The sequence below is a fragment of the Manihot esculenta genome, chromosome 7 (assembly GCF_001659605.2).
Source record: "Manihot esculenta cultivar AM560-2 chromosome 7, M.esculenta_v8, whole genome shotgun sequence".
NCBI classification, from domain to species: domain Eukaryota; kingdom Viridiplantae; phylum Streptophyta; class Magnoliopsida; order Malpighiales; family Euphorbiaceae; genus Manihot; species Manihot esculenta.
This window is the reverse complement of record NC_035167.2, coordinates 3463138-3490186: the sequence shown is the minus strand read 5'-3', so window position 1 is coordinate 3490186 and position 27049 is coordinate 3463138. Positions and strand designations below refer to the sequence as shown.

At 31.8% G+C, this 27049-nt stretch overlaps 3 protein-coding genes across 5 annotated transcripts; 2 read left to right on the top strand and 1 right to left on the bottom strand.

The window, feature by feature from the left end:
• The first annotated feature begins 4440 nt into the window (after window positions 1-4440).
• LOC110618734 (metacaspase-1) lies at window positions 4441-6254 on the top strand. 2 transcript variants are annotated; one of them, XM_021761969.2, is made up of 5 exons: window positions 4441-4823; window positions 4900-5242; window positions 5324-5435; window positions 5516-5707; window positions 6001-6254. In XM_021761969.2, the coding sequence occupies exons 1-5, from the start codon at window positions 4505-4507 to the stop codon at window positions 6058-6060; spliced, it is 1026 nt and encodes a 341-aa protein (XP_021617661.1). In that variant the 5' UTR covers window positions 4441-4504; the 3' UTR covers window positions 6061-6254. The 2 variants fall into 2 exon arrangements, with proteins under 2 accessions (XP_021617661.1, XP_021617662.1); XM_021761970.2 differs by having other exon boundaries at window positions 4447-4823; window positions 4912-5242.
• A 7886-nt stretch (window positions 6255-14140) lies between these two features.
• Window positions 14141-17272, top strand: LOC110619723 (metacaspase-3). Its single transcript, XM_021763274.2, has 5 exons — window positions 14141-14766; window positions 15084-15414; window positions 15488-15608; window positions 16156-16356; window positions 16435-17272. Exons 1-5 carry the CDS (start codon window positions 14319-14321, stop codon window positions 16492-16494), a joined length of 1161 nt encoding a protein of 386 aa, XP_021618966.1. The 5' UTR covers window positions 14141-14318; the 3' UTR covers window positions 16495-17272.
• Window positions 17273-17414: 142 nt separating this feature from the next.
• Window positions 17415-26973, bottom strand: LOC110619445 (outer envelope protein 64, mitochondrial). Of its 2 annotated transcripts, XM_021762897.2 has the most exons (13): window positions 26549-26965; window positions 26210-26362; window positions 25959-26083; window positions 25009-25134; window positions 23973-24155; window positions 23625-23769; window positions 22683-22851; window positions 21810-21944; window positions 21527-21727; window positions 19680-19807; window positions 19538-19589; window positions 18494-18563; window positions 17415-17861 (listed from the first exon to the last, which is right to left on the bottom strand). In XM_021762897.2, exons 1-13 carry the CDS (start codon window positions 26794-26796, stop codon window positions 17779-17781), a joined length of 1818 nt encoding a protein of 605 aa, XP_021618589.1. In that variant the 5' UTR covers window positions 26797-26965; the 3' UTR covers window positions 17415-17778. The 2 variants fall into 2 exon arrangements, 1 of the variants encoding a protein (XP_021618589.1); XR_006351271.1 differs by lacking the exon at window positions 19680-19807 and having other exon boundaries at window positions 17627-17861; window positions 26549-26973.
• Window positions 26974-27049: the final 76 nt, after the last annotated feature.

Genomic DNA, 27049 nt, shown 5'->3' with positions numbered 1-27049 from the left:
GAATTTACGGCAACAGTCGCAAATTTTAATAATATAGACTTAAATTGTATCAATAAATCAATATTTTTTATCTTAAAACTGTTATTATAATTTTAGTGCATTGAGAAAATTAGAAAAATCTCAGGTTTTATTATATTTACTTCAATTTATAGCATATAATATTTATTTATTTATTTTTCTCTCAACAAATAAAATATTACTAAAATTATAATTTTTAAATATAAACAAATCATTAATTAAAATAATTGTGAAACTATTATTTTAACAGTATTAATAAAATAATTTACTATTCATTTTTAAGATATTACTGAATAAACTCTAAAATATAATAAAAAATTAATCATTCAACAGAACTGGGTTAGGCCCAAACAGTAACTATACATGCTTAAAACAATTTTATAAAAAAACAAGATTAAAAAAATAAAAAAAAAATCTCCCAAATGCAAGAAAAACATATATATAAACCAAAAACCCTAATTAAACTAGAAAAACATGCTTCTCCATCACCTTGATACTGCTGGCCATTAGGAATCAATAGGATGCTGTCCTTTGGAAGCTCCCATAGAGAGAACCACTCCATATCATAAAACCAATCAGAAGACACACATGCAAGCACCAGAAAGCATAATTACAACATCAAATCAATCAAAAGAAAAACCCACCATCAATAAAAAATAAATCTCATCAACAGAATTTGAAAAAGTAAAATATATACTGAAAAACAAAAAGTCCAAGTGCGATCAGAGTTAAGAATACAGAGTGATCAAATCTAAAAAGTCATATGTGAGTCTAAGCAAAAAGAATTCAGATGAACACCAACTAAGAAAAAAAAAATACCAATTAACAACAAACCTTAAGAGGCGTCCTAGAGCTCCTTTCACCCGCAGATGTTCAAAATCATCTTGATAGTCTAAAAGCCTAGTATTGACCCCAATAGGTATTAACCTCTAAAACATAGCCCTCCCTCTAGTCTAGCATTTAGGGGTGAGCAGTATTCGGTTTAAACCGAAAAAATTGATCGAACCGAATTAATTTAAAATTTTGATTCGGTTTTTTATTCAATTCGCTTCGGTTCGATTTTTAATTTCAGAAATTTCAGTTATTTCGGTTTGATTCAGTTTTGATCAGAAAAAATCGAAAAAATCAAACCGAACCGCTTAGTAATAATAATATGTTATTTTCGATAATATAGAGAAATTAAATCATATTAAGATTAAAATATTTTAATTAAATTTTAAAATACTAAAAATAAAGGGTAAAAAATAAAAAATTTATTAAAAATCGAAACCGATTAAACTGAACCAAATCGAACCGAATCAGACCGGTTCGGTTCGGTTTTTGACTAAAAATTTTAGTTTTCGGTTTATTCGGTTCGATTCGATTTTAAACCGAACCGACCGAATACTGACCCAACTAACACCCCTCTAAAAATCAAATAGTAGCTTAAAAACTCATTTTTAATGAAACACCTCCTACCATCGAAATAAAACCAATTAAAATTAAAAAAATAAAAATAAAAGAAAGATATATACTGACCATTTGATAATGACAAGGAAAACTCATATTCAGTATCCGGAAGGAGCAGGAGAAGCCACTTACAAACTGTGAAAAGGATTTTTTTAAGAAGAAAAATAGAGAAAAACAATGACTTCCTCCTAAAAAGAAAGAATAAATGAAAAAAACATAGGAAAGGAATATGAAATTATTTTATCATTTTCAATTATAAATTTACTATTATATTTCATAATAAGTTCATTCCTTTATTAGATATGCACCTTATAATTTAAGATTATATAATTTAAAAGATAGTTTTAAGACGTATTATATAATATAATATGTATTAATAATTAACTTTAAAATTTAAATGATCATTTAGATATGACGTTTATAAAAAGACTCATAAAATTATTTTGAAAAACTTAGACTCAAATTTTAGCCTTAACCTAAATTATATCGAAATAAAAAATAATAAAAAACCGAACTGAAACTAGAATCACACAGGAATCCTAGTAAAAGCAGTAGTTACTGGAAAATTTGGAATCAAAGAAAAGAATGCACCAAATAAAGAGAAGTGCATCCAATTCTTCTCCCTTCTTTATAAGGTGGAAGAATAAAGATATCCATCATAACAAAAGAGAGACGTGAACTATAATCAAAGAAACCAAAATCTAAGAAATATGATTCCATTACAGACCTTTCAAAGTTTTGATATCACAACTTTTTTTATCGAAAAAAAAAAAGCAATCTGAAATCGAGAAAAGAAGATGCATTGAGGGGTACATTTATGGATATTGTTAGAAAAAAAAATTTTTTCTTTTTAGTTTTGATATTACAATTTTTAGAAAATATTAAAATTTGCTAAATAAGATGCGTTTATTGTAAAATTCATTAAATTTTATATATTTATATTTTAATTTCATATAGACTCAATTTAAATAATAAATTACAGATATATAATTTTAAAAATTTTTAAAAACATGTGCATCCGGCAATAAAATATAATTAATTACAGACGTAGTATGATTTTGTCTAATTTATTCGTTGTTCTAAGTTTATATGCATATAGTTACATGTAAGAATTTTCTTATAAATTTTGATACAGTTTTTGACAATATCCGATTCATGATGAACCTGTAATATAATTACATGGATTCCATTATAACTATTGTTTTTCAGGTTTACACACTTGCTTTAGATAAATATTTTCTCTGTACAATATTCTTATCAGCTAGCTTTTTGGCCAGCATCAAAAGTTCTTAGGAATAATCTATATTGTTGGTTCACGATTGGTTTACAAAAAGATTTTGAATTTTCAGTTGGAATTCATTCGTCAACAGTAACAATTTTTTTTAAAAAAAAAATTAGTGTATAGTAGAAATTAATACTGTTTTAAAAAAGTTAATTTAATATTATACTATTATTAATTTAAGATTTTCAATTGAAAATTAAAAAGATCATACGTTTACTTTAATATATGCATATTTATTTGAATATAGAATTGGAATCATATATTTTGATATCATAATTAATAAAATAACTAATAAATAATAAAGAATAGTTTTATGCATCGAATTAATTTACTAAACGGTAAAGCGATTCTGCAATTATTTATTTTATTTATAAAAATAAAATATTTGATTTTATTTAAAAAAAAAAAGTATCGAATCATTCATTTCAACATTTATCAAATAAAATTAAATACTTTTCGAGATATTTCAAACCTCAGTGACTTCCCTATAAGGAAATATCTCTGGCTTCCATGGTTGATGAGCAGGAGCTTCAGTCACCTGGTAAAAGGAATCTCAAAAATGTTCCCCGAGGAAAAAGCTATGGGCGCCCATAGGCCATAGCTAGCTCAGCATCTAGCAATTTCCTTTCTTGTACCATAAAAATTGCAGGATTTGGCTTTTGCTTTTTTTTTCATTTTTTCCTGTTTCACAATTTAGGTTTTATTACCTAAAATCGTTTTTGTGTTCAATTTTACCCATTGGAGAAGTTCAATTAAGCTTATTTTTCAGAGCAACTTTTTGTTTAAATCAGCCTAAAAATATATGTTAATTCAAGCTCAATTTAGAGCGAATTTTTTAAAAAAATTAATTTCAGAATTTTTTTATTAAATAAAAAATTTCAGTAAAGAAAGAAATCAAGAAATTTAATTTAAAATTTTTTATTTTGGGGTAAATTGATATTAAAATGAAACTTGTTTGATAATTTAGGTGAAAAAAAAGCATATCTAAACTAAGTTTATAAGTGCTCATAGTTTAAAATCATAATTTGAATTCATATAAATTCCGTATATTTATATTACTAGTATATATAAATGTGATTTGAATGAAAAATATTTAATTATTAGGTTTAAACAATAGTCTAAATTTTTAATTCTGAATAAAAAAGTCTTCACTTTTAAATTTATTATAATTATAGCAAATTTTTAAATTAATTTTAATTAGATTTAAATGATATATTATATGTCATTATTTTTATCATAAATTAACTTACACAAATTTTTATCATTTTTAAATTTACTAAAATTAAATTTTAATTAAAATTGTAAACTCTTACTGAATTATATAATTAAAATACTTAATTCTCTCATATTTAAATAAAAATTTTAATTTTAATTGAAAATTTTAAATAATTAGAAATTTAACTAAATTAATCAAGTTATTTATATGGTAAAAATAATTATATATAATAAAAATTAATTTGAAAAATATACAATTACAATAAATTTAAAAATTAAAAATTTAGAGTATAAATATAAAAACTTGTAAAATTGTTTCTTTTGAGCCCATAGATCCAATTTATATATATACAAAAAGAGACAGACAGACACAAGTTGTTGGAGTATTCTAAAGTGAACTAGAATATAAACAACTCAATAAAACTTAATGCATAAGAAAAAGGATAAAGTTTATAAATTGCCTACACAATATATATACCCTATCTTGTCTCTTCCCATTACCATAGCCTTTGTCGTTCATCAGATTTCGTGAAACTGAAGATGTCTGCTACATTTGATAAAAGACCTCTACAGAGTAACACTCAAGCAAAAGGAAATTTTTTTCACAAGATTAAGGATGCTTTCAAGCTTATCAAGCCTGAGAACAACAAGGAATCTCTCAACACTAAACCCTCCCCTTTGGCAGTTTCTTCCAAGTTGGCGGCGGAGCCAAGGCCAAGGAAACGTGCGCTGCTCATCGCCGTTACTTACAAAGGCACCAAATATGAGCTCAAGGGTACTATCAATGATGTAACGTTGATGAAAGCTTGGTTGATTGATACCTTTGGATTTAAGCCAGAGAACCTTCTCATTCTCACAGGTACATGCAAATGATCTTTACGAGATTTTCTCTTCTTTTTGTTTTTTTCATAATGATTTAGGGTTTTAAAGATTAGTTGTTTTCAAAGAATATGAGGCGGATAAAGAATTGAAACCAACAAAAGAGAATATTCAAAACGGCATGAAATGGCTCATGGACGACTGCCACGCCGGCGACTCGTTGGTGTTCTTCTTCTCCGGACATGGGTTACGACAGCCGGATTTCGAGGGCGATGAGCGAGATGGGTTCGATGAAACTATTTGCCCGGTTGATTATATAGAGAAAGGAATGATATTTGATAATGAAATTTACAACACCATTGTTCGGCCACTTCCTAAAGGGGTCACACTCCATGGAATCGTTGATGCTTGTCATAGTGGAACTGTTCTTGATCTATCTTATGTCTACAACAGAGATACGTAAGTGTCTTTTCATTTTTTCACTTAAAATTATTGTCTATTTTTTTATATATATTTATATAAATTTGAGGCATGATACAGGAACACATGGATTGACAACAGCCCACCCTCTGGTGCTAAAAAAGACACAAGTGGTGGATTAGCTATTACAATCACTGCTTGTCGAGATGATCAAATGGCTGCTGATACTGATGTAAGAAAATTATTTGAATTATTTGATTTTTTTTTTTGGGTGAAGTAGTGCATTCTTAAAGTGAGATGAAATAATGGCAGGCTTTCAGTAAGGCTGACATGAAAATGAGTGGAGCACTGACCCATACTCTCACAAGCCATGTGAACAAAGGCCAAGAAATAACATATAGAGAACTACTTGACAGAATCTATAGGTCCATTGAAGAAGCTGATCAACAAGGCTGCTTTGCTACTAGATTCTTCAGAACTCTTTTCCATGACAGGTTATTACAGGTAATCACCTACCTCTATAAACGTTATTTTCAAAATTAGTTCCCTATTCATAGAAAAAAAAGCTACTTTTTTTAAAAATTTATTATTTAATCCATAAAAAAACTCATTTGCGAAATTTTACAAACCCATTTGACATATTTTGATTCCAACATATCTAGCTTCATGAATGTAAAATTAAAAGAAAAAATCAAGTAATTCGATATAATTTTATGAAATTTATAAGCCTATTTGAAAAAAAAATTATGATATTCTCGTTGATTTATGTTGATTATTGTATTTTAAAATGTGTGCAGAAGCCTCAACTTTCTGCTTCCAAGCCCTTCGATGTTTATCAGAAGAAATTCGTTTTGTAATAATACAAGCCAGAAGATCTGCTCTTGGAGAATTGACAATATGAAATAAAATGAGGTAGTCTCTGTAAATGTATTGGAGATCTGTTTTGTGCTCCATATATTTTGCGACAGTCATACATACCAGTAATATAGCTGAAGAAAAATAATAAAAAAAATAAGAAAATTAGATTAAATAAGAAAATTTCTTACATGCATATTGGTAATAGTTCTATCTGATTTTATATCAATGTTTGCCCTAATTTCAGCCATTAGCTTCTTCTCCAAAGACACTGAAACAACTCTCTAGCACTTGCTTCGATTTTCATAACCATAAACAATCATAAAAAAACCAAGCAAATTGCACATAATGCCATCATCAAGATCCAGATCCCTAATTCTCCTCCTCACACTCTCCTTCCTCGCTACCTCTCTCCTCTTCTTCCTCTTCTCCCTTTCTTCCTCCCAAACCCAAATCCAGTCCCCCTCCCAACCCCAATCTCGTCTCTAAACTCGAAACCTCCTTTCTTGCTTTTCTCAAACACTTTATTGCTGAAAAAGCTCCTAAATCCTTTTGAACTCGCAATAATACGTTTTGTCTGCAACATTCAAATAACAAGATCTCATGTTTCAATTAAATTTACCAATAATATTTTGGAGTGAATCAATTTTGCTAGCAACTCACATTATTAACAGAAGAGAACATATCTTGGTTCAAATCGAGAAACCGAATCGATCGATTTCAGTTTAGCAGTTCAATTAATTGAAATATTCAGTTTGATTCGGTTAAATGTGTTAAATAACCGATTAACTAAATTAATCGATTTTACTATATATTATTATACTAACCCTTACCCAGCCAACCAGCGGGCCAAACCCAACCTCTTTCTTCCTCTCCCTTATCCAACTCAATCAGAAGTTTAAGTCCAAACGTGTTAAATTTATAAATTTTAATTTTATATAATCGAATTGATTTTTATCGGTTTGGTTCGATTTTGTTATATCTTAATAATCAATTTGGTTCGGTTTCTAATATTTTTAAAATTCGATTTTTAATTTTTTTGATTCAGTTTGCTTTGGAACCGAACTGACCGATTATACAGGCCTAATTATTAATATTCTGTCTAATTCAATTTTGAATTGAAAAACATCTTATGAGGTTTTATACAATTAAAAACCAAATTGTTCTCAAATAAAAATTTTTGGATGTCTGTATTGCAACTAATACACAACCACACAAAAATAAATTTGAAAAAAGAGCTTCTAAATGTATTTTTCTTGATTTTGTACAAAGTTTTAAAGTATACAAGTTATATGATGTAAAAAATAAAAGAATCTTTATTTCTAGAGATATTGTCTTTTATGAAAATATTTTCTCTTATGCACAAACGTCAAATAACTAACTCACAACACCCATACCCAACATCATTTTTTATTCCTTTGAAAACACACAACCAAGCATAAATATGCCCACAAATTCAGAGACTGAAATTCCCTCACCCATTTCAGAATCCTCAGTTACTACTTCACCACCCATTGTAACCTCACCTCCTCTAATAAGGAGAAGCACAAGACATATATTAAGACCACAATGGTTAGAAGATTATGTTTCACAAATATCAAAAACAGACGAAGCTCTAGGTCCTACACATATGCAGCCACACATTCCTTCATATAATTTTTTTACTCATCTCTCTACCTTCAATCATAAATATATCTAAGTCTTACAAGGAAGCAAGAAAGGATAGTAACTGGATTAGAGTCTTAGAAACAAATAATACATGGGTACTAATCAGACTACCTAAAGAAAAAAAAGCTATTGCTTCAAAATAAATTTTTAGAACTAAGTATAATGTTGATGGATCAATTAATGTCGAAGAACTAAGTACAATTCATTACTAGCATACGTAGGTAAAGACAGAGAATAAATTCTGAAAGTCAAAGCTTAGCTACATAAAGCATTCACAATCAAAGATCTCAAACATGTGCAGTATTTCCTTGGTCTTGAGATAGTTCGCTCAACTGAAGGCATGTTCCGACGTAACAAAAATATGTGAATGACATCGTTACCGATACAGGCTTACAAGATGCAAAATTTAGCTTTTTTTCCTTTCCAAAAGGACTAAAGTTAGATAAAAATGAAGGGGAACTACTTAATGACCCAAAACAGTATAGAAGACTAATAGGCCACTTGTTGTACCTAAGCCTCACAAGACCGGACATTACATATTCAACGCAACAGTTAAGTTAGTATATGCAACAACCCAAAAAATCACATCTTGATGCAGCTTTGATGGCTTGTCCTTCCCCACCAAGAATGATTTCAAAATTTCAGCTTTCTATGACTTTAACTGGGCTGTATGTCCTACATCACGAAAGTCTTTGACCAGATTTTGCATTTTCCTCTGACCCTCTCTTATTTCCTGAAAAACAAAGAAGCAGATCACTGTTAGTAGGTCTTCTACGGAGGCTAAATGTAGAAGCATGGCTTCTACAGTATGCGAACTCCAATGGATAATATATCTATTGCAAGAATTTCAAATCAAACCTCAACTACGCATTCTACTTCACAACAAAGTAGCCCAACATATTGCTGCCAACTCTGTCTTCCGTAAAAGAACTAAGCATTTGGATATCGATCACCACCACGTTGTTCGTATTCAGCTTGCAAAAAGATTCATCTCCACCATGCATGTCTCCTCAAAAAATCAAATTGCAGATCTTTTCACAAAACTGTTGGGTGCTTCTGCATTTCACCATCCCTGTCCAAGATGCGACTTCCTTCTTTAGAACCATCTTTATCTTGCTAGGGGATGAAAAAATTATAGCTAGAAGAAAGACAACAACATTTGTTCTTAATAATGAAACAGTATGAATTTAAGACAATAGTTATAAATTGCTACATTATATACTTAAATTGTAGTTACAAATCAATAGTAACAGTTTGAAAATCACTACTTAATATATGACAATAATTTACTTACTTTTCACAACAAATAAAAATTACAATTAAATTTATAATCTTATTAATTATAAAATAAATCATTTATTAAAATATTTTATTATATATGGTAAAATAAAATTTTCTTTACAATAATTTTAAATTGTTATCAAACTGTTATCTATTAAGATAAAAATTTTATTACTATCATATTGCTATATAAAGCCTGAAATATACTAATAGTGAAAGGATAGCTCACATATAAGTAATGACTTTATTTAACTTTTCAATGATCATTTAGATGTAACTCATATGTAAAATATGCCTAATAATTTTAAGAAATAAATTAATATCTAAAAATAGAATAAGATTTAAATTTTAAATTAAAAATCAGATTATTTATAATTTTATTTATATTTAATTTAGTAAATATAATGATTAAAATTTATATTCAATTTCGATTTTTTATTATATTTTTTCTATATAAATCTATACTACAATGAATTAAAATAAGACCATTAGTTCTCTAATTTCGAAGCATTATATAACAATACCATTTAAATTTTATTTTCCAAAGCATATTATAACAATAGCATTATATAAGTAATTATTAGAACTAAAAAATTTTAATTTAAATCTTTTTTTGAATCTGACCCTTTTCGAACTAAATCGAAATATTAATAAGCATAAATTTAATAAATTTAAAAAACTATTCTATTCAAATTAAATTTCTATTGAGTTTAATCTCAAATAGTTTTTAAATAATTTAATTTATTTACAACCTTAATTTTAGTCAAAGATAATTAATTTTTTTTATGGGTATGTTAAGATAATTTGCTTAAAATTAAATGAATTAATTAAAAGATCGTATTCATGAGTTAATTCACGAATTTACTAAAAAAAAGCTCGTAAAATTTAATGAATCAAATATTAATAAATTTAAATTTAGTTCGTTTATTAAATTATAAGCTTTAGTTTTGATTTATCAATTAAAAAATTAATAAAAAATATCAAATCTATTCTCAAATAGCTCCAAGGCTAACTTAATTGATTTATAGAAGTTATTAAGAATAGGGCTGAGCAAAATTCGGTTTAAACCGAAATAACCGACCGAACCGATTAATTTTAAAAATTTGGTTCGGTTTTATTTTTTATTCGGTTCGGTTTTAATTTTTTAAAAAATCGATGATTTCGGTTCGGTTCGATTTTAGATTCAAAAATTTCGATTAGACCGAACCGAATCGAAATCACTTATACTACGTCGTTTTGAAATGTACTCTTATTTGCCCTAAATCTAAAAGCCATGTCACTGAGTAGAATTCACACGCTAGTCTCCATTCCACGCCGCCTCACGTCACAGTTCACACACAATGCTTGTGCCTCTTCTCTGAGTACTGAGCTCCACCACTTCCGGCTGGTCCACCTCCACTCTCCTTCCGGCGTCGACTGATTAACCATCCCGGCTAACTCGGGTCGTCGCTCTTCACTACGTTGCGGATGCACGACTTAGCAACTCCAACTCATCCTCACCTCAGTGTCGCTCTCTAGTCTCTCTCTCCACACAATCGTTGGCGTCGGCCGTCGCTCTCCACGCAATTGTCGGCGTCGGCCGTCGCTCTCCACGCAATCGTCGGCCGTAGCTCTCCACGCAATCGTCGCCCGTCGCTCTCCAGTCCGTCGGCTCTTCGCACCGTCAGCAACTTGGTTGTCCTCAGTCCCCTAGTCTTCTTTCTATCCCTCGCGTCTCGAGTCTCTCTCTCACGGCCGTCACTCACGGCTCGCATCTCTCCCTGACGACTATCGCTCGCGGCTCGCATTTCTCCCTGACGGTCGTCACTCGCGGCTCACATCTCCGCTTATAATGTGGTAAATTATAATTATGGTGTAGTTTAATTAGAGAAAAGCTCAAAAACTGATTTCAAACCGAACCGAACCGAACTAATTCGGTTCGATTTTCTATCTTATTCGGTTCGGTTCGGTCTGCAATTTAAATAAATTCGGTTAAATCGGTTTTAACCGATTCGATTCGATACCGAACCGAACCGACCGATGCACACCCCTAATTAAGAGTGAAATTTATAATCCTAGAAAATAGAGGACAAAGGGGAGTGGACGAGACAGAAGTAGAGATGTAGCAAAAAATGGGGAAAAGTATGGTAAGAAAGTGAGTGAAATCTGAAAGTCCTAGAATTTTTAGCAGTGTGGGCATAAAGTGTGAGTTGTATTTTGATTTTCTATGATTCTTTTTTTTTGCTCTGGCATGAAGAAACAATGACATGGTCTTTGGTTTTCTACTTCTTTGGGATCGATCGATTTACTGATAAATTTTTGGTTGATTATTCAAAATTATGATCGTTTTATTTTCTTATGGATTTTTATCGTTCTTTTTGTTGGTTTATATTTCATTGTTTTTTATCACTTTATTTAGAAAAGTGATTTTTTATATATATTTTTATTATCGAGATTTTTTTAGTATAGTTTTTAAGTTAGATATATTGGTTTTAATGTTCGGGTTTAGTTTAAATCTATGATGCTAATATCTCTTGAGTTTTTAAATAAAATTTTTCTGAATTAAAAAAAATATTTTTGTTTAAACGTTAAGACAAGGATTTTTTTTTGTGCTCACCTTTTAGTATTAAAAGTAATGGTAATGAACATTGTTGTCCTCTATATTCTTAGATAGACCAATAATTCTGGTTACGAACTTGGCCAAGCAAGGTCGGCTTCTAGTAAGGAATCTGACTTTGTGGCTGGATTTTTGACTAAGTTTGCAATCTGCTGTTCTTAATTTGTTCTCCTTTGAGACCTTTAGACATGCTGTTACCTTGGGAAGGCTTTTGCTCTTCAAGTCCAGATGTAATGAGGAATGCCAACTCACATGATCTTTCTTCTCCTTTCTTGTAATGCTTACCAAGAATCCTTGCCACGTGCTGATTACATTAGGATTCTCGGACAAGAAAACTTAATTAGTCTATGTGATAATTGAAAATTTTATTAGTTGATTTTTTTCAATTTAAAAAAATATATATTAAATATAAAAAATTTATTCATTAACTTTTTGATTAGTTTTAACTATTAAAATTTTTATTATTTAGTCTTATAATTTAAAAAAATTTATTAGTTGATTACTTAATTAGTTTTATAAAAATATATACTAATTAATAATTTTATATTAGGATATTTTAGACTTCTCCATAATATTTAACCGTTAAAATTAATTAATAGTTTTTTTTAAAATTTAAGAAACGTTTTAATATTCTTTTCAAAATTGAAAAATTAATTAATGAATTTCTCTATATTATAAAGATTAAACAATAATTTTGCTCAAAAATTAAGTGTTAACTACAGTCAGTTGTTAAGTTCAATCTTCATACTTTCTAGAATTTTATCCCTAGCCAATTCTTTCACTTTTATACCTTTCAATTCAAAATTCTAGTATATTGTAATGATAAAATTTAATTTTTCATCTTAAATTCTTGTGGTTTTAGGCTATTTAATTTTTCATTTTATAAATTAGATTGAGTGACATTTGTAGACTTTAATGAATTTATTATGAATTTTTAATATCTATAATTTAATTTTTATCAAATCATATTTATAATATCTTGCCGTTAGTAAATATTAGCAATTTCTGATACTGTTAAAAAATAACAGGATTGTGGTAATTAAAATATAATTATTAATTAAAAAAATAAGTATAGAAAAAATATACAGTAACTTTTCTCATTTTTACTTTAAAAATTATGATTTAATTTATATTAAATCAGTATTTCGTTTATATAATTTTTATATTAATATTTTTGACGATATCTAAAAATTATTACTTTTATTAATAATATAATATCACAGATATTATTTTAATATAAATTAAATTACATATGAAAAATCTAAAAAATTATAGAATAATTTTTTATACTTTCCCTTAAATAATAAGGATTAATACTTTGAAGCGTTTTTATTGTGTATTTTTTATAAATCAGCATTTATATATAAATGTAGGGGATCTGTTTGAGAAGTAAGAAACTCGTTTGACATCTTTTCATTTACAAAAAAATTCTCGACATAAAATCACAAAGATAAATGGCTGATTTTTGAACAGAAAAAAATAAATCCGCATAGTCCCAAATAAATTAACTTATTAAAAAAAGTTTTGTTCTTTGAAAAATATATATAGTATCTAGCACTATATAGTTTTAGTCTGCAAGAATTTCAAATCATTCTCTTACAGCTAACCTTCTTTCTCCGAAATGACTTAAATCAAATTAAGTTTTCAAGCATTTTAATTTTTGTATTTAAAAATTTAACTTTTTCTGAAATTAAATTCGAATTTAACTTATTAATTAAAAAAAACAAATCAAACTATCAAATTAATTCCCAAATTGCGTTTGTTGGTAAGAAATAGAATTCCTCTAATGCAAAAGCAAACTATTTAATAAAAATCAAAAACAAATAATTGAAATCAAGTTTACGTGTAATACAAGCTACAAGTAGGCAATTGAGACTCATAATGGTATAAAGAATCTATGATTAGACTTGTTTTTGAGAATTTAACAATGCAAAACCACTGGTTAAATCTTTATATTTCCCTTCGTTAATTGATTGGTATCTCAGTTCAAATCAACATCAATTAATTCAACCCTTCTATTGAAATCCCACGCCCAGATCTTTCTCAGTAAAATCCTACCTTATTCAATGGAACCAAACACTTAGATATAAAGAATCTCTGTCTCCCACTAAAAAAATTTTAAAAAAATTATTATTTAATCGCGTATTATAAAAAATTCATTAATTAATCTCTCAATTTTAGAAAATAGACTAAAAATATTTAAAATTTTAAAAAGTTTATTAATTATTTTTTTTTATTTTAACCGTTAAATATTTTACTATTTAATTCATATATTTTAAAAAAATTTATTAATTAATTTCTTAATTTTATAAAAAAATTACTAAGTACATAGTTTTTTCATATCGAGTGTATATTTTAATTTTTTTTACAATATTACTAAAATTAATAAAAAAACGTAGATTTTTAAAATATTAAAAATATTTTAATATATTTTTTAAAATTAATAGAGTAACTAATAAATTTTTCAATAATAAAGGAATTGAATAGTAAGTTTTCCACTATATAAATAAGGAGAACACGTAGCAGCTGCAGAAACAGATTAGCATCTGGTTCTCTACAGCTCCTCCAAGAGATCGAATATATCATTAAGTTTGACAAAGAACAGTTCCTCATCGTCATCACTCAATCATTGTTGCTCAATTACAAAACCCTTTTCTCTAAATCGCCATCTCCACCTTCGAAACCACACAGAACCAAAAACTAGCTCAGTTAGAAATGGCAAGCAGAAGAGAGAGATGCAGCTGGTGCGGTGTGCAGCTACTGGTGCCACCAGAAGCTCAAGCCATTCGATGTGCAGTGTGCCAAGCCATCACCAGAGTTCAATCCTCCGCCGCCCCTTTAACTCAAGTCCGCGACTCAATAAACCAGGCAGCTACCCGAATCATCAACATGGTATCTAGCACTGTGAATGTTCCGATCAGTAGTAGCTATCCCGGGGTGGCGGCGGTGGGAACGGCTGGTTATAATTGTTACGTTCAGCCTCCAAGGCCAGTGATCTATCCTCTTCCTTCAGTCCATGGAAGAAAGCGAGCAGTGCTTTGTGGGGTGAGCTATAGAGGGAAGAGCTATAAGATGAAAGGAAGCATTAATGATGTGAAGTGCATGAGATATTTTCTTGTTGAGAAATTGGGGTTTCCTAATGACTCCATACTTATGCTCACAGGTACGTAAATGTCTGCTTTTAAGGTAGATTTAACATGTTCTTGTCATAAAATTCTGAAACAACTAATACCTTAATATATGTCTGACTGATGCCATGAAAAGAAAAATGGTGATCAATTGGGAAAATATTTACCTACACCATGTCTCAAACCATTATTATTGATCTATGGCTACGATTAAAGTTTATAACTTGAGAATTTATTATCGTTGTCTTAGATGATAGTGAGATTTATATAGGTCGATGTGGATTCAGTGTAGATAAGAATAGGTATATATACCAACTTTTCATAGTGTAAAAGATTTCACATGAATCTGCAGAAGATGAGATGTGTCCACTGAGGATCCCAACAAAAGAGAACATGAGATTAGCTATGAGATGGCTTGTACAAGGTTGTCAACCAGGAGACTCATTAGTGTTTCACTTCTCTGGACATGGTTCAAAGGTTCCTGACAATGACATGGATGAGGTTGATGGGTTTGATCAAACATTATGTCCTCTTGACTATGAAACTCAAGGAATGATAATTGATGATGAAATCAATGACACCATTGTCAGGCCTTTACCTAAAGGAGCTATGCTTCATGCCATTATTGATGCTTGCTATAGTGGAACTATACTTGATCTTCCATTTGTGTGCAAGATGGACAGGTAATTAAAAATCTGTCTGCATTACTGGTAATAAAATAAGTTTTTTAACATTTGCATGGTAATGGTTGAATAGGGAAGGATACTATACATGGGAAGATCAAACATGTTCACCAGATACTTACAAAGGCACAAGTGGAGGGCTAGCCCTCTGCTTCAGCGCTTGTAATGATAATCAAACTTCTGTGGATACTAATGTGAGTAGTCACTTGTTTATTTCTCTTTTTTAAAATTTGTATGTACCATTCTATCCTAATTAGGAACTGTGTTGAGGAAATCTAATAAGAAAGCAAAACGCTCCTTCTAAAATTTTAATTTTTCATCTATTTTATTAAACGCATTAATACAATTCCTAACAATTTTAACTAAAAACATATTCACCGAATTTTAAATTCATCACTATAATGTTCAATGTTTAAATTTAAAATCGATTAATTTCAGAATAAAAATATATGCGATTATAAAAATGTCAATGATCTTAAATACGTCAAAATTATTAAAGTTTTTTTCTGTAGTAAATAAAGTAGAATTTGACTTGAATTTTCGTCAATTTTATGCTAAACTTAGGGGAGTGGATCTAAGAAAACGTCCTAAGGCACAGTCTGCCTTGGTCTATGATTCACTCTCACTCGAGAACCATTGGCGTGAAATGTATGAAATATAATATACATAAAATGTTATTTAAAGCTCAAAAACCTAATCATCAGATTGTGATAGTGAAGATTAAAGTGAAAGTATATGCAGGCATTGTCAGGAAATGCTTCAACAGGTGCCCTTACTTACAGCTTTATCCAAGCAGTGGAAAATGAACCTGGTTTAAAATATGGCCGCTTGCTTAACGCCATGCGCCAGGCTATTCGTGGAGCTAAAACTGGTGGATTACGCCTGAGTGGTCCTATTGCTTCTCTAATTAACAGAGCCTTTTTTTATACAGAGATTACACAGGTATATTAATTAAATCTCATCACCTTTTTTATATCTTTTTGCAGATGAGATCTATCTGTGTACTTGTTGGTCTTGCAGGAACCTCAATTGTCTTCGTCCGAGAAATTTGACATTTATTCCAAACAATTTTTACTGTAATATTTGCTTGCTGCAAATATTGATTGAATTCTTGTATGGGTTTGAATCATTACCCTAAAAATTAATTATTAATGTATAGTCTTATTCCTTTGTGTACAACTTGAAGCTTCAATGCTTGTGTACAGAAATCCAGACAACTTTTTCAATATCAGCAAAAGAATAGAAGAGTGATGGAACTCAAATAGACTAAAAAGATGCACCAAATTTTAGAGGAAGAAAGTATGGAAATATATGTGAATGCAAAATAATTGTGGGACAAGGGAAGGCAAAAGGAAGAAAGACAGCGATCAAGAATCTGGTTCTTGTGGTTCGAGTTTTTGAGGATTTTAAAGTCAAAATAGCTAGAGAGATGGATAGGATTCACATCCACACATAGCCATTCATTTTATCATTTAGCTTACATATACATCCTACGATACATAGCTTACATCATCAAACATCTATTGACATATGAATTTCATATGCATAATTTTAGGTATACAAAGTTTTCTTTTGAGAAATAAACTTAATTTAATTTCTAATATAGAACTATTTGCAAGACTAATTTTAATTCCACATTCTATTAGAAAGAATCTTTTCAATTTACTGAATAGGCCATCACCTCCAATTTTATCTATTATTCTAATGAACACATGGAAACTAACTTTCAGGTTGCAGGCTAATATACAAACATTTTCAAACAACTTCAATTTCATATGACATCAAAATAAAACCTGCTTTGATTCATAATGCTGGCAAATTTTAGATCCTCAAGTGGAATATTCCAATTAGATTGGCCCTGATCACAAAACCAAACCAACCCCACAATTAATAAACCGAAAGGTAACACTAGCAATGGGAAACAGCAACGTCTTCCTGGACAAAACCATGAAATCCAAACCAAATTCTGAATTGAACCACTTCACAAGTTACCCAGATCATTGTATCAAACGATTCATTAGAAATTAAATAGTCGAGGCAGTGTGTACATCTTAAAATCAAGGGATGAAGATCTACATCCTTTCTTGCTTGAACAACAAAAATCAACTTTGATTAATACACATACAATAGCTACTGCCTTTTCTCTATAGTCTTTTATCTCATCTAATCAGGAAGAACAAGAACCGAAAAAACCTTGACAAGTAAAAATATATTTGATTGGAACAAAAAGCTATGCACAAACAGAGAGCTTCACCTCCCTTCCTTGTTCTCTTCTTTTATACTGCAAGACTTACACCTTTGATTGAATCTTCAATAATGCTGTACCATTTTTTGTGAGAATGGGGAGAAGGAAAGAGTAAAACATCAACTCATCAGTTTTCTGAGTCTTCTTTCAGCATTACTAGCTACCTTATTCTGTGGTTCAAGAACAAGAGCATGCTTGAAATCTGTAAATACCAAGAAAAGAAATCCTCGTGAGAATTGAAAGTGGAACAGAATACGAAAAAAAGCATCCTGTGTGTGCCTGTTGCTTATGTATCCTCACTAATTTAACATCGGGTTGAAATTTTGAGATTCGCACCCAATTCCTAAGATTAAAATTTTGGTTCGCAGAATCTACCATTCTCCCTACTGGTCTCACTCACCCCAGCTGTGCACCATATGCCTCGCAATTTTAGGAGGGAGATCTTACAAGTTCCCCACCTGGTTGCTTTGTTTGGCAACGATATGTTAAATAAATATTCAACGAGCACTGATCAAATATACGAACCTCCTTTTTCGATTGCCAGCGCAACGGTCATGGATAAGATGTACAAGAAACTAAGGTTCCAATATGTAGGAACAAATTCATTTTTCTGCCTAATAACAAAAGCTTCTATGGGGTTCATACTACATTCGCTCATAGGATTAGCAGTTCATGGCTTACAGAACTTGGAAGACTACCTTGTTATGTGGATAACTAAATAAACTACTACCGAGAACATTGATATTTCACATGCTAAGATGAAGTTTGTGCAAGTTCCCTAATCTTGGAGAACACACAGCTGGCACATCTAAATAGGGCCAAATTATAACTCACCTTGAGCAGCTTCTTTATAACAGAGAAGTGATTCTCTAGCTGTTCCACGCCTCAGATATGCCTTTACATTCTGCAAAATAAATAAAAAAACATAGTCAAAATCTCCATTCAACAATTGTTACTTCTTCTGTACACATCTGCATCCTGTTCTAACTAATATCAAGTTAAATGAGTATCGATCTTGTTCGGTCACACTCATCTGACAAAACTAAAAAATAAAATCTCTTTATGCCTTCAAAAATTATGTCACAAGTTTATAGGGTACTACAACTGGAACTCCTAATATAAATGTAGGTCATCAACCTGGATTTTTTATGGAAATCAGCAAGTGCATATATTGGAACGACAGAAAATTCCCAAAAGATAATGGCAAGAACTCACAAATAGCAAAAGGAGCATTATGTAATTAACTTTTTTCTCATCAAGTTGAGAAAGCTAGACCATTACCATGAATCTCAATATAGAGTTATAGACAATAAGCAAATATATTTTTTAGTTTTTTTTCCTGAATTTATCAGTATATATTAATGCCAAGGGTGTAATTATATTTTTTAAAAAAATAAGCCTATAAGCAAGGTGCAGTAAAGTGAGATCCTATATTTTGTTGGAATATTTGATCAGAATATATGCTAATCTTCAATAAGCCGTGGAATGTCCATGACCTTTTAAGTACAGATATCAAGGAAAAAGGAGCAGTTCAAGAATGTCAGCTCCTATCACAGACTAGTCCCCCATTTCAGCAAACATTACAACCCCTGATAAAATTAATTAATTAACTAATAACTAAAAATAGAATTGAAGGTGTTAGGTTTATATTATTTCCATCTGTAGATACTTTCTCATCCAAAAAGGCCCAACTAAAATCCTTATAATCAACTTATTAAATTATTAATACAAGATGATGCACAGGAAAAACAGGAGAAGGACCATTTACTATTCATTTCATGCTTCCACAGTAGTTGAACATATGCTTAAGGATTAGAAGGAAACAAACATAATAATAGAATGTTTGTGAAAAGTGATCTGCAACATTCATCTCATCACCTTTTTATCAAGTGATATTGCCTTGCTGCAATCTTCTTCAGCTTGCTGAAAGCTGCATATTATGAAAGCAATTGGTAAGGAAAGAAAAAGTACAAAGCACACTAGTGAAAAATAAATGTCAAAACCCAGATCAATATCACACCATCCTAATTCCAAGTAAGCTGCAGCCCGGTTGCAATAGTAAGTTGCACTTGACCCATTCAATTTAATAGCTTCATTGTAGTAATTGACAGCCTTATTCCATTGCTTTCCCTTAAATGCAGCATTCCCCTGAAACAGAAATTTTCCCCAGAAGTAAAACAAAATTTTCCTTTTTTTTCCCTCTTTTGATGGATAATGACAACCTTCTCATAGGTAAGGGAGTTCCAATGCATAGATTTCGTGAAGAGAGAGAGAGAGAGAGAGAGAGAGAGAGAGAGAGAGAGAGAGAAGGGGGATGACAAAAATCATACAAGGGTCAGAATCATGGTTTTAAATAACGGCCGTTACGTTACGTAACGGCCGTTATGTAACGGGTTTTGGGGGGGCCGTTACCCGTTATCCCGTTATATAACGGCCCCTCCTGATTTGCAGCCGTAACGGCCGTTACCGACCGTTACGTAACGATAATGGCCTTTACCAATAATTAAAAATTCTTTTATATCTTTTATTTTTTGCTCCCTATTCTCATTTTCATTAGTTTCTACACTTTTCAGCAGCTTCAAAGACTATATTTTTTAAGTTTTCTCTTTCCTTTCTCTTTCAAATTTCAATTTTCCGTGCATATTTCTCATATAAATTTAGATCCATTATAAACTACCCTATTTCCAAGCTTATTTCTTCTAAAAAGTTAGTTAAATTTTATCTATTTTAGTTTTTAACTGCTGTTTTTTTTCCTTTTTTTTTTGTAAGTTTTCGTGGATTAAAGTGTTAGTTTTGAGTTAAAATTATACTTTGAGCTATTAGTTTACTCGATCTATAAAGATTATGTTGATTTTTCTTATTTTAAACTATATGATGTTTTACTTAAGTTAAATAATCTATATTTTATATATTTATGTTTATTATGCATTTGTATACATTGTTCTAAATTAAATCTAATCAATATTATTTTATTTATGAACTTTGCAAATTTTTTTAAAAAATTTGTGTAGCGCCAGGCCGTTACCGTTACGTTACGGCCGTTATAGGTCTGTTTCCGTTACCTGCGACCACGACCGCGAACGTGGCCGCGACCGCGACCGCAATTTAAAACCATGGTCAGAATAGCCATCAAAAATGTAATTGGCGCAGCTTTCACAAAGCATAGATTAAAAACTTACAAAAGATGATAGATGCAAAACATTCATAAACAACTCGGCATCACCATACCACACAATCACTCGCTATATAGACCCAATGTGTTGCCTCCAATATTCCCCTCAAATATCAAAAGCTCTAATGAAGAAATCAGCATCACTTGCAGTACATAAACCACTGCATAGTGTAGCTTTAAAGAACTGAGAGAGAGAGAGAGAGAGAGAAAGAGGACAGAGAAGCATGAGCGATCGTCTATTACTCATGACTCATTCCAAGACTGTCAAATGTCAAATAGCAAAATTCACTAGCAACCATATCACTTAACTACCAGAACCGTGTATCAGAAGCAAATGCAAGGCAACGATTTACAGTCCATGCCTCACCTAGAAGATGGTACAAAAAACATCAACATATTGGTACAAGTTATCAGGATGAATGCATTAAAAATAAACTCATCAAGCAGAGTGACAGAAAAAATGAACTTCAGTTTGGATCCTTGATGAAATAGTTTCACTGAACTTTAATTAAAGTTTCAATGCCACAATTTTGTGCACAAAACCCAAGTCACCAGCACATCAAAAAAGGTGTCAAATAATCAAGAAGGATTACTTGGGATGGGAAGACAGAAGAAAAGGTAAAATAAACTATATTCCAAGGTAGCTAAGATGTTGCACCAATGCTCAAAGTAGCAAAATATTCCAGAAAACCAACCTTTTCTTTTAGAAGTTCAGAAGCATCAAAATTTCCATTGCTATCAGGAAATGGCGCTAAATTAGAAACAATGCCAACTTGCTCTTGAAGAGATGAGTACATGTCCAAAACAGTATCAAGAAGAAACTTATCAGCTCCATGGTAAGAGATAAATGAAACAGAGATGGGGCAACCATCATGCTTGCCCAAGGGAATGGTAACCTGCAGTGGGATGCGAACCTAACATAAGTATCGAGTACAAAAGCAGTATACAAATCAAACTGTAACCTCATCACTAAGTCACCTGACAACACCCAGACATGCTCGCAATGGCAGACAGTATTAATGCTCTATCATGAGATTCTGCAGAATAGACTTTCTTTGTATTAAGCTTAAAGGGAGGATCTGCTACTGTGGGAAAAACCAATATCCCATCATCCTGACAACAAGAAGGATAAGAGACTGTGAAAAATAATGTGCATGTAGATACAAACACATCCAATCAAATAACCTCAGCTTACTTAAGCTATAATCCCAGCTACATGAGATCAGGAACTTAAGAGTACATGTGGTAAGGCATAATGAAATGTATTGTAATTAATATTCATTAAAAATTTAGTGGAAATCAATGGTATATTTGAATACATTATGTTCCATTAAGCCTTACCAAATACAGCCTAACCTGAGCATACTTGCATATTTGTTCTAGAAATGTATCAGAGGGAGAAATTCACATATTAAGTTGGTAATAATTATAGCTTCATTTATAATGCCCCTCCTCTTCATATTATATCCTTGTACTATTTGTAATGGGGAATGATGAAGTTATGTTGTGTATAACTATCCTAACTCTCGTTTGCATTGAAAATAAGACAAATTGTATTGCAATGCACCAAGTGTCATAGCAACATGATGAGTATCAGAAGTGCAAAGGATCTCTATCCGCCATACCATTCTCACGAGTCACTAATGGAAGAATCACAAACTTAGTGACATAACTATTAAAGGTCAGAATCATAATGATGAAATATCAAAAAAAGGATAGTTACACGAGGGAAAATATGGTTACATACACCAGAAAATTTACTATATTAGAAATAAAATATCCAATTGCTCAAGCTGAATGCAATTATAACAAATTACCAAGACAAAACTACCAAAAAGAAGGTTAGGATACCTTTAAGAGACTTTGCAGGCAAGCTCGCATCTCAGTCCTGACTTTGTACAACATCTTTATGTTTTCATATTTAGTATTAATAGCTGCAAGAACATGATTAGAGACATCAGGTGCTAACTTCGGTTTCACTGATTTAACCCATTCTTCATGATTTGCTTTGAATTCATATCTGAAAAGCAACATATGCATTACACAAGTTAGTCCTAAAGAAATAAATAACACAAGGGCAATGTTACCAGAACTTTTCCATACGCAAGGATAGTAACCAAGGAAAGAAAATACAAAATTGGAAAAGTAGAAAAAGCATATCACTTGATTCCTAACATTTGAAAGCAAATAATAAACCAGTGTTGGTACCAGGTTTTGGAACCTTTAATCTTGGAACAGTAAAACGATAAGCCCCACAACCAGGCGTGACATAGCCGCATAGGTCATACTTTCAACACAGACTGACGAGCAATCAACATAGAAAGTGGATCTTTCATGCTAAACCTGAAGAAATATACCCCTTCAAACTATTCTAAGATTGGCCAATTTAGATGAAACAAATATTAAAATGACTTTTGCAGGATTACGTCTACCACTTTTAGAAAGGCAAATTAATATTCTTCAAACTTTAGTGTGGCAAAAATTTCATTTTACACTAATTTCTGTGTATCTTCCACGTTTCATAATGATATTCTGGTTTTTGAGCATGGTTTAGTCACTCACTTGTCTTTATTCTTCAAAACAATTATTATAATCAATGAATTTTTTTTTTTTAAACCATTAGCAAAATGATTCAAAACAACTGTAAATCAATATTCAAACAAGTACAATCTCAAGGCAACAGACACCTTAAAAGAAGGTTTCTTTATCCTTTACGAGCATCATTCACTGTTCAAAAGAAAAGGAATCTGCAAACACCCACCTAGGAGGAAAAAATAAAATATTCCTGAATACCTTTGTAATGAAATCATCACAGAAGACAGAGCTTTCAAAGCAGATGTTCCATTTTGCAGTTTTGTAGATTCTTCATGGAACCCTTTAAGACTTGGTACATTGGAAGCAATATACTGGCCCAATTTCATATGCTTTGGAAGCTGGTCTGTTCAATCAACAAAACAATATAGCAAGTTCAGCAACAATATAATCATAGTAAATGCCAACCCCCAGCAACAACCCCTCCCCCCCCGACCCTTTCCCAACAGCAACAATTTTGGGTGTGGACATAATTGTAAAGTGAGAATAAATTATTAAGTTAATTTAATAGAATCATATCCAAAAATATAATTGGTCCTCACAACTTACACCCGGATAGATTTCCAATTGCTTTGCTAATAACACATTCGGTCTTCTGCTTGGGAACCTTAGACAACTGAAAAAGATCATCAGCAAATATAAGGAGCCTTGCTCTTCTGGGTTCCACAGCATTCAATTGCAGTAAAGCATGTCCAACACGATGCAATACAGAAGGATCACGAGCAAACCATCCTATAAGAATGCCATGCAGGGAAAGAATAGATGAAATGAAGAAAAAAAATAGTATATGGAACAAAGAGAAAATAATGGAAGTCCCAAAATATCTCAAGGAACTAAAAAAATAAGCAAAACTATATGATAATGATAAAAGAAACCACATAAATATACCTCATTTCTTTAAATTTTGACTGGGACTAGTCTTAATTTAATAGTGTATGTTAAATTTGGGCCAGACCTAACTCATCCAAAAGCTAGCTCAAGAGGGAGGAGTGCTTATAGCTCATATAAGGGGCACATTACCCCCTTTCCACAACCGATGTGGGATTCAACACACCCCCTCACGCCAAGAATTTTTACTGGTGCGTGGCACATTTATGGGGCGTCCAACATCGGATGGGGAGGCTCTGATACCATGTTAAATTTGAGTCAGGCCTAACTCACCCCAAAAGCTGGCTCAAGAGGGAGGAGTGCCTATAGCTCATATAAAGGGCACATTACCCCTTTCCACAACCGATGTGGGATTCAACAGTGTCATTTTGACTTCAAGTGTTAAGCCAATTGTAATTGATCGTGAGGTTTTATTTATAGATTGACACAACTTGAGTAGGCTCAAGCATAATCAGACCTCAACCAACTGAAGCAAGAACACCTAGATGCTCATATGTTAAAATGACTTTTGCAGGTTACTCTACCACTTTTAGATAGGCAACTTAAGATTCTTCAATTTTGGTGTAGTAAAATAATACTTCATTGGCATTTACACTAAATTTTGCAGATCCCAACTCCAAAACATCAAGTCTAGCATTACTATCTCTCTCTTTTTTTGTTAGCATATTTACAATACAATGTAAATATATAACCATACCAATAGTATCCAAACTTTGTGAATTTGGAATAGCTCCAATCATAGATACAGCCCCATGGGATGGTCGGCAGCCAAATATGCCACAAAAAGCTGCTGGAATTCTAATGCAACCAATTGTATCAGTACCTGTAAAAATGATTAAGAGCCTCAGAATATCAGATTGGATAATTTAGAAGAAAAAATACCTCTGCTACTTATACACGGAGGAATAAGCCTTCTAGCTAGAAGAAGGGAAGGCAACTCATCAACCTCCAAAATGTGACGTGTCAGTATTTGGTAGTTTAACATATGGGAAACTATAAATGAACAATGTCCTATGATTTTAAATTCTCAACTAAACCCTAAACGCCTCTAGTTGTATACTGTAACGTACTGTGATAACAAATGCTGTTAAGAATTATTGTATTAGCAATAGCACAAGTTCCTCAATATTTTTTCATAGCAACCAAAAAAACAGAGATTACTCCTACCAAATAGATTGATATTCCCACTACTAATTTTAATACAAAAACTACGATATTCCAAAGTCAAATAAGTTCTTTGAAAAATTTAACATTATCAAACAGACCTCTAATCGCATAACATTCAAAAGAGTGATCTACATCTATCATAACCCTGAACTTACATTGAGGCTCCATTAGCCATGTATTTGGACAACTCACTGAATTTAAATTAGGGCAAAAGACAAAAAATTGCCATATGGTTTGAGCCATTTTTAAATAAGATGCTGTGATTTGAGTTTTCACGAATCAGTAGCCTTAGGTAAGTCCATTAGCAGAGAAGGTCATAACTCCCGAACACCAAAATTGGCTGCCGAAATAGGAGCTATTTCTTTACCCGCCACATCATCAGCCATTAACACCCTAAAATGTTTGAACCTTCTTTGCTAATGTACTTAAACAAGTTTACTGATTTACTACTACATTCAACAACTAAACAGATGAACGTACCCAGAGCAAAATCCACAAGCTCAGATGCAACAGCTACAGCTGATCCACTAGAAGAACCTCCAGGGACAAATGACGGCATTTGGGGATTAATAGGTGTTCCATAGTGCATATTTTCACCAGTTATCCTAGTGTAGCAAGCATATAAAAAAATAATAATAACAAAAATAAATTCGGCCCGAGAAAACACAAATGCGCGTGTACGAAAGTGGGAGAGAGAGAGAGAGAGAGAGAGAGCAAGACTCGGTTTTTACCCCATTGCTAATTCATCCATAACAGTCTTGCCAACGCAAGTAGCTCCATTTTTCAACAGAGCAGTCACCACCACAGCCATGTTCTCAGCAACATCGTGCGTTCTCCTCCAATCTGGATTCCCAAATCCCGTCACATAATCTTTCACATCAAATCTGTCATACCCACAACAATAGTACACACCAAAACATCATAAGACTTACTCGTCCATCAAAAAAATCCATTCTTGGACAGTAAAGATATTAGATATACATACACTAACACATACAAAAACAAATGCAACTACAAGCAATACAAATACAAACGAAGTAACAGTATATCGAGTTTCAGAGAAAACATACATGTCCTTGATGGCAAATGTGAGACCAGAGAGAGACTGCTTGGCGGCGGGAGGAGGAGGTTGAGGGAAAGGAAGAATCTCAAACCTTTCCACGAATGCTCCAAAGTCCTCCCGGTTCATCAACATGGCCTTCCGCCTCCGCCGCCGAGTCTCTGCCAGCACCACGATCCCAGCCACGGTGACACCGATGACCACCCATAACTTGGGGTTGGAGGCATGTGATTTGATCAGAGTGAGCGGCTTGGTCATGGTTATAAGAAATTAAATATGAAATAATCAAAAGAGGGAAACGAGAAAAGGGTTTTGGAAGGGTTTTAGAAGCAGAAGAGAGGAGGGAGGGGATTTTTGATCTCTCGTTGGGGTTTTGGTACCTTTGGTTTTTGTGGGTCTACCCTATCGTGCGCCGGGGTTATAGTTGTAAGTTCAGTTTAGGCGGCCCCCGTGCGCAGATGCCAAGCGAATCTTCTGTCAACTCCACAATTACGCGAGGAATAATAAAAAC